Source organism: Lonchura striata, chromosome 9 (genome assembly GCF_050655825.1).
Source record: "Lonchura striata isolate lonStrDom1 chromosome 9, ASM5065582v1, whole genome shotgun sequence".
NCBI classification, from domain to species: domain Eukaryota; kingdom Metazoa; phylum Chordata; class Aves; order Passeriformes; family Estrildidae; genus Lonchura; species Lonchura striata.
In genome coordinates this window covers 21,747,426-21,755,343 of record NC_140711.1, presented here as the reverse complement: position 1 = coordinate 21,755,343, position 7,918 = coordinate 21,747,426, and the positions used below count along the sequence as shown (strand labels likewise).

At 47.0% G+C, this 7,918-nt stretch overlaps 1 protein-coding gene across 2 annotated transcripts; it reads right to left on the bottom strand.

Annotated features, from left to right (window-relative positions):
- Nucleotides 1–1,709: 1,709 nt before the first annotated feature.
- DYNLT2B (dynein light chain Tctex-type 2B) lies at nucleotides 1,710–6,698 on the bottom strand. 2 transcript variants are annotated; one of them, XM_085587885.1, is made up of 5 exons: nucleotides 6,430–6,698; nucleotides 6,095–6,228; nucleotides 4,449–4,518; nucleotides 2,775–2,838; nucleotides 1,710–2,152 (listed from the first exon to the last, which is right to left on the bottom strand). In XM_085587885.1, exons 1-5 carry the CDS (start codon nucleotides 6,477–6,479, stop codon nucleotides 2,105–2,107), a joined length of 366 nt encoding a protein of 121 aa, XP_085444011.1. In that variant the 5' UTR covers nucleotides 6,480–6,698; the 3' UTR covers nucleotides 1,710–2,104. The 2 variants fall into 2 exon arrangements, with proteins under 2 accessions (XP_085444011.1, XP_021392471.2); XM_021536796.3 differs by having other exon boundaries at nucleotides 6,616–6,698.
- Nucleotides 6,699–7,918: the final 1,220 nt, after the last annotated feature.

The window sequence follows — 7,918 nt, the reverse complement described above, 5'->3', positions numbered from 1 at the left end:
GTGCTGCCCCGCGGCTCTGCGCCGCACAGAATATCCTGAGCTGGGAGGGATCGCCAGGATCATCGAGCCCAACTCCTGACCCATCCCCAGTAGCCACACCGAGTGCCTGAGAGCCTTACCCAAACGCTTTTTGAGCTCTGCCAGGCTTGGTGCCATAGCCGCTTCCCTGGGGAGCCTGGTCGGTGCCCAGCCAGCCTCTCAGCGAAGAACGTTTTCCTGATGCCCAACCTAAACCCCCAGGACACAGCTTCAGGCCAGTCCCTTGGGTCCTACCACTGGTCACCACAGAGAAGAGATCAGTGTCTGCCCTTCTGCTTCCCGTCTTGAGGAGGGGGGACTGCGATGAAGTCTCTTCTCCATCCATCTCAGTGTATGGATGTATCCGGGGTAAATTCCAGAGGTTCTGGAAGGAGGGAGCTGCCCTGCCTTGTCCACACCGACGTGCAGTGCTCCAGCAGTGGCTCATTCAGGAGAAATACAGCATCCCTAATATGTCCCATACCACAGCCAAGGGTGGTGAGACTGAGTGATTACAGACTCTAATCTGCTCACCTGCTGCGTACGACACCTTTGTGAAGAAGTCATTAAACACCTCCAAAATGGAGCAAGTGCAAGGTGAAAAATTGTGATTTAACAGCCATGGCTTTATAGAAGTTTCAAAATGAGTCTGAGGTCATATGTACCAGCTCCTGGAAAATGTTGTGTGGAGGGTTTTGCTGTTCCCTAAAAGTCACGCTCCCAGGTCGTGCACAAACAGAGTGGTGCTGTCACATCTCTCTGCAGGCTCCTCAGTGGGTGACAGCCACAGGCAGCAACAAAGCAGTCAGAAAAGTCACCTTTCATTTCCCACCAGAGGAAAACTCATAACCAAAATATTTCCAACTAATACAACAGAGAAGCAGCAGTGTGCTGCCTCCAGCACTGTAGCTGAAAAAGGGATTCTAGAAAATGCATAATGATTTTTTACTTCCCTGGCTTCCAAGAGCTGCATGGGGAGGGTGTGTTCTGCTGTAACAGTTGGTAAGGGTGGGATTCAGGTTCACCTCACCCTGCTTCGGCACTCTGGAAGCCATTCATCCCACTGGAATGGTTCTGCTGTACTTTCCCTGTCAGCAGAGAGAGAACAGGCACCACCACAGAGCATCCCATCTTCCAATGGGCATGCTAATATAAACTCTGTTGGCACCCGCTGCCTCAGGAACCCACCTGGTCCTCCAGCTTTTGGGGAGATGAGAAGATTTAGCACTCTTCTGCAGACCTACTGCAGCCTTTCTGAGGCTGGAGTCCTAGCAAAGTTGGTCTCCAAACATCCATCCTCATACTCCAAAACAATTATAGAGAGATTGAGAAATCACTGCAGTATCTGCTGAAGAGCATGAGGAGCTATGATCACTCACAGCATCCGAACCAAGGAGCAGCTACTGCAGGGAGGAGTTCTGGCAGTCATGGGGTGTGTGGGCTGCTGGCCTGACCTAATGTCCTAAATACCTCAACTTTCCATCAATTAATACCATCTCATGTGACACAGCTGGGATTCATAGCCCAGTTGTTGTGGGAGTCATAGGAACAGATTTGGAAAACCAGAATCAGAGATCGGCTTTATGGATTAATTTACAAAGAACTGTCAAAATACTCACCTGAGAAATGCAGATAAGCTATCCAGGAGAGTGCATCTTGAAGAGTGGAAGAAAATGCCACAGGAGACTAAATATTAAATACGTAGATTTATTATGGGTTTTTTAAATAAATATTTCATTAATTTCGTAGAAATAGAAATAAAAGTAGCAGAATCCTTTTGAGACAGAAGTTGAGTTTCCTTAGAAGCAATGGCTATTGGCAATACACTTTTAGGACAAAACCAACACTATATAAAAAACAAAGGACCATTTAAATAAAGGACATAATAATAATATTGTGCTTAAAGCTGTATCAATATCCACAAGGAAGAGGGAATGTTATAGTATGTAGAACAGGTGTAGGATGTGCTTCATAGAGCTGTTAATTGTGTTTTGTACACAGAATATGAAGCTTTTGTGCCCTTAAATAAAAAATACTCCAAAGCATTCTCCCCAGTGTCCATCCTTCTGTGCAATGTTTGTCACCTTCAATAGTAGAAGCAGCCAAATGCAGCCACAACACAAAACAAGCTGTCCTGGGGAAAACAGAGAAAGGCTCTGTTAGTCAAGGCAAGCTTTTTACTAGTCTAGTGGAATAGGCAAACCTCAGGGAACATTTAGACCAGATCATAACTGTATGGTAATATATAGCACTTTTCTGTCTTTTATTTAAGTTTCTTATTCACCTCACTTGTGGTGTAACCCAGGTCAGTGCATGTGAATGTCAGAAGCGCCTCAATTTCCTCCATCCACACACCCACAGGTATCTAGGTGTCAGTTTAAAATAAAATAATAATTAAGTAAAACCTTGACTTTGTCTTAGTCCTGGATTTCAGCTATGCTCCATGACTGCAGTTCAGCAAAGTACGTAGGAAAAGACTTTGTCTCTTGTGCTTTCTCTCCCCACCACTAAAATGGTGTGACTACAATAACTTTTGTACTGTACTGTGTCACCTCCCCAGAGGAGAACTTCTACTATGTTGGCTATTATACCTAAGTATGTTTTGTGAACGAGGATGTAAATCAGGCTGTTTCAATAATCTTGATTCCTTGCCTTCTGGTAGTTGTTTCTTTCCTGCTCCATACTTAAGGTCACTCTGCCTCTCACAGAAAAGCAAGTAGCTCTGCACTTTCCATGAGAATCCAGCCTGTACTTACGTTCATGAACACATCGTGAGCACAGCTGTCAGTGTCAGCGTCCCAGAAACATCGTGCAGCCATGCTAGACAAAGGAGCCAGACAGGGACATTACCCAGAGTTCATGTGTAATGACATAAGTGATCACAGAGAAAACCAAACTGACCTTGCTTTAAAGGTAATGGAATTTGGAAGTGTGCTCCTGAATCCCAAGCCTAGTTTTCTATTGCTGAATTCTGTACCACATGCTGTAATCCCCTCTGTATGTGCTCCGCTTTCAAACTCATCAGCTTTCAAGACTGCCATCTTCACTGTGCAGCAGGGCTTGAAACCTCATTGCTATGGTGCTTAAGAATCTTTGACTTCTGGCCTATGCGTATCAGTGGCTAATTTAGCTGATTTGTTCTTGTCCTTCACCTCCTGCACCCTCATGGTACACACTCCAAGCTTATTTATAGGGAGCTATCCTATTCCCTGGCAGATGCCATACTATGAGACCATGACCTCTTCAAGTCTTTTTGTACCTATACCCTCTGCTCCCTGACTATCCTGATGGACACCCAAGCCCTATCCTGAGCACAAACAACCAGCCTATAACAGGGTATTGCATGAGAGACCTTGCTGCTGCCTTGTCTAAAGGCACTGACATTCTCTTTTCTCTGCTGCAAGGGTCCCACTCCCTGCCTGCCCCAGTCAGCCTCAGCTGACAGGATTCCTTTTGGGGCACAGTCCCATAATGTATGAGTGACTGTATTAAGGTGTATTTTGCATTAAGGATGTCAGTGATTGTATTTCAATCTTGCCTCCTGTCTGTTACAAATTGGAAGATTTCTCCAACTGCTCTGTCAGCCTGTGTGGCTGGACTTCACATTTCTGATCAGACCACCTGAACATTGAACTGTTCACCCTGGCACGGTGCTTGTGGAGCAGCCTGCCTGCAGAGACACATTCCTGACAGAAGCCTGAGCAGCAGGTACAGATATTCCTCTCTGACCTTCAGAACAGGGAGGCAGCAGATCTGATTCCAGCTCTGCTGCACTTATCTTCTGCTGGAGTACCAGGCACAATAATAAAGATAAGCCAGCAGATAAAGCATATAAACCTTGTAAGCTGTTCCCTTTGCCTTCTCCCTATCCACGAGTAATGGAAATCTACAGCCCATTATTGCAGCCAAGAGGAATTCTTTCGTCTGACTGAAGGCATCTGGAGCTGACTGCAAGTGCTCAGCACCCACATGGGAATCTAGGCTTGGTTCCCATGGCTATATTGCAGGGGGATTATAGAAATTGAAACTTCTGAAAAATGGAAATGAAGTGCTTATGGAAGCTTTCTGGCTTTAGACAGAAGTGAGTTACTATGGTTTTTGTGCTCCAGCAGGGCCTTGGGAATGGATGGGGCGGATGTACACTAATTCATCATGAATACAACACAAAATGCTTCTACCACACTCTTCAGAAATGATTTTCAGCATTTCAGCTTGTTAAGAACCACCATGGAGCCAATTATCACTGGCTAATTCAACCAGTCACAACCTAAGCACTGAAGTTGCCACTAAAAGAGAAAGTGATTTACACTTCATCATCTGCAGACAGATGTTTGTAGCAAGGAAGTCAGAAGCAGCTTCCGAAGGGAAAAAAAAACACACCTAAACCCAAAAAACATGCTAGAAATACAATTAGAAGATGCAAAACTTACTTCACTCCTTCTCCTCTCTGCTCTCCAATAACAACCTGCACCACCATCTTGTACCTGTCAAATCCCTCCTCTGGAGAGAGAAAAAAATATTAGTGAGAGCAGTAACTTTTTAAAAATATGAGTCCAAGACACAACCCTGAAAGCTAAAGATTTCTGGCTAAAAAGCAAGTGGCTGTACAAGCCTATGCAAGTAGCCAAGTGGACAGACTGCCTCGCAAAGCTTCATTTTCCTAGTATGGAGTACCATGGTTTTGCTGGAGTTGAAGGGTGAACGGGGTAGTTGGCATCCATCAAAAGATGCACCTAAGTCACAAGACACCCCTGAGCAGCCACACGGTGTGTCAGCCTTCTGTTTTGACAACTTTCAAGAACTGGCCGCATGGAAAGAACATAAATTAGGCTGCTGATGGACAAAATGCAATTTGAAAAAAAGGGTCTTATTTTAAAACTGTTTTGATGCAAAGGTATTGTGAAATTCTTCTGCCCCACAGGTGTTTCCTTTGTTTCTGAGTAGTATAAAAGGCCACATAATAGCTGTGTTATTTATGTGTCTTCAGAGATGTGCTATTGTTTCACAACAGTACAGAAGTACCTCTGGGGCACAGGCCAGATCTAATCAGGCCATGGCAATGTTCCAGAAGCCAAATCAGAACAAGCATGTTTAAAATAAAATATAGATCCCAATGCCTGTCTTCAACAAAGCAGTGTCCTGGGACGACTCCAGCACCCTGTTTCCACTGGAGCATTGAACACAGCAGGCTGGCTCTGCTAACATCCAACATGTCAATGCTTATCAGAGATGCCAGCTGATAAGAGTGGCCACCCTCACTGCAGGCTGCTGCCACTGTGGTTACACACTGCTGAAGCCAAGCCCTGTGCAGAGGAGCTCAGCATAAACACGTTCAGGGACTACAGCTGCTGCTGGCTTTAAAGTAGATGTGCAATTCTGGGAGAAGCACAAATCCACGATTCCTGCCGAGGGTGACTGCGTGGCTGTGCCACCACGTCAGGCCAGCCCAGCAGATGGAGCACCAGCGTGGCCCCAGAAAGAAGGCGAAAAAAGTGTCCGTGCCAGCACACACATCCATGTACTTATTCCAGCACAAAACTCAGGAAACACCTGCTGGTGCCTGCACGTTTTTTCTTGAACTCAAAAATGCTGGAGGGCATCCTGCGCAGCAGCACAACCTTTTTCCAGAGCTGTAAGGCTGTAGTCACTCCCCTCCTTGGCTGACTGCTCCTCTCTACCCCTTCCCTGTGCCCCCTGAGCCTTGTTGTGATCTCCACTGATATTCCAGCTCTAACCCACAGCACAAAAAGAGCAGGAATGATTCTGTTTATGGAAGCAAGAAGCAATGAAACATCATTTCTTTCTTCTCTCTAATGCAGCTTCTTTCCCCCTGCAGACCCTCCAAGTTTGACATCGCACGCTTGCCAAGCTATATGAAAACAAATCTTGTCTGCTTGAATTAGGTCTCCAGTTCCACAGGCAAGGAATATATAGGACAGATTGCTTCATACCAGCAGGTTCGAATCAGTCAACAGGGAAGGAATACATTTCAAGTATAAAGGAAGAAAGAGGAATCTTGTCAAAAGGGAGAGGACATGGCAAGAAAAGAAATTACATCCCCAGCAAACCTCCTTACCTTTCAGTCTGTCTTTTATTGTGTCTGATAAAGACTTTGTAAGCTCAGGCATTTCTTCTGGGATGTACTGTACATTGGCCAGCTTCTCCTTCAGTATCGCGCGGATGCATTCTTTTACTGTGGACGACTTAAACCTACCACGGCAACAGAAAAAAAAAAAAAAAAAAAGAAGAAAAGTGCAACAGAAAGTTCACACGATATGTAGAAACATACACAATGCCAAATACCCCCTGGGAAAATGTAGCTTTTATGCATTAGAGAAAAAAAATGACAGATGACAAGCCACGGGGAAAAAAAGCCCTACTAAAATGGAGATATTGCCAAAAGCCAAACACCTATGAATGGGTGAAACCAGCCCCACTGGAAGCTGTCCCTCCAGCAGCATCAGTGGGTGTCACAGCTGGGATCCCGGTGTCCCGGCGCTCCCCGTTCCCAGCGCCGCGCCGCCTCCGCCAGCCCCGTGCCCAGGGACGGCCCCCGGCATTCCCGGGCCCCAGTCCAGTCCCCCACCGCGGCCTCACCGGTGCTGGAGCCCGGGCCGCAGGCTGTACGTGTTCCCGGCTGCTTCGTCCGGGCCCAGCTCGCCCATGGCCCCGCAGGCCCCGGCGTTGGTTACCGGGACAACCGCGGCGCTTCCGCCCCGGCCCCGCGCGGCTCCGCCCCGGCCCCGCGGCGCTCGGTGCGTGCGACTAACTCTGGCCTTTATGTCCCCACAGCCTATGGGATTGTTGTGTTTAAAAAAAGAGACGAGAAAATAAAAGGGGTTTTTTTTGTGTGTGGTTTTTTTTTTTTTGTGGTTTTTTTTTTTTTTTTTTGTTTTTTTTTTTTTTTTTGTTCAGTAAGACTTGTACAATGAAGCAGTTGGCGAATAAGTGCTAAATAATTGCAGGGTGTTTTAATAACTAGAATAAATGGTGCGGTTTTGCAATGTAGAGGATGCTGAGGTGCTGGAGCAAGTCCAGAGAAGGACGGTGGAGCTGGGGAAGGGTCTGGAGCACAAATCCTATAAGGAGCAACTGAAGGAGTTGGTTGTGTTTAGTCTGGAGAAAAGGAGGCTCAGGGGGCCCTTGTCCCTCTACAACTCCCTGAAAGGAGGCTGTAGGTGTAGCCAGGCAGGGGTCAGCTCCTTCTCCCAAACAACCAGCAATGGATGACAGGGCACAGCTGTTCCAGGGGAGGTTTAGGTTGGACATTAGGAGGAATTTCTTAATCATAGAAAGGGTGATTAATATTGGAATGGACTGCCTAGGGAGGTGGTGGACTCACTGTCCCTGGAGGTGTTTAAAGAAAGACTGGATGTGGCCTTAGTGTCATGCTGTAGTTGTCATGGTGGTGTTGAGTCACAGGTTGGATGTGACGATCTCAGAGGTCTTCCCCAACCTGATTCATTCCGTGATTCTATAAGTAAAGGGTTTGAAGAGGTTGCTGCCTGGGGTGCAGCTGGAGGTGTGATGGGGAGAGAGTGGGGTAAGACAGCCTGGCCTCTCTTGCTGCTTCCCCGGCGCCCCACTCCTGCCCAAAGCAGCTGGCAGCCACAGCCCGTGCACTCAGCCTTGCCCAGGGCTAGGAGGCTCCCTTCCTGCCTATGTACAACACATCCCAGACATCAGGGAGGAGATCCCAGACATCAGGGAGGAGATCCCAGCCTTGCTCCTTTCCTCCAGCAACTCCTTAAATCCTCCATAAATGCTTAAAATTCTTGCTCCCCAGAATCCTACCCCTTGTGCCCTTTTCCCTGCCCATAGATGCTGTGTGTTGCAGGGACAGCTGCATATGCTGTAGCCCCTGCTGAGAAGCTGACATTCTGTTTCCTCTGCAGGTTAT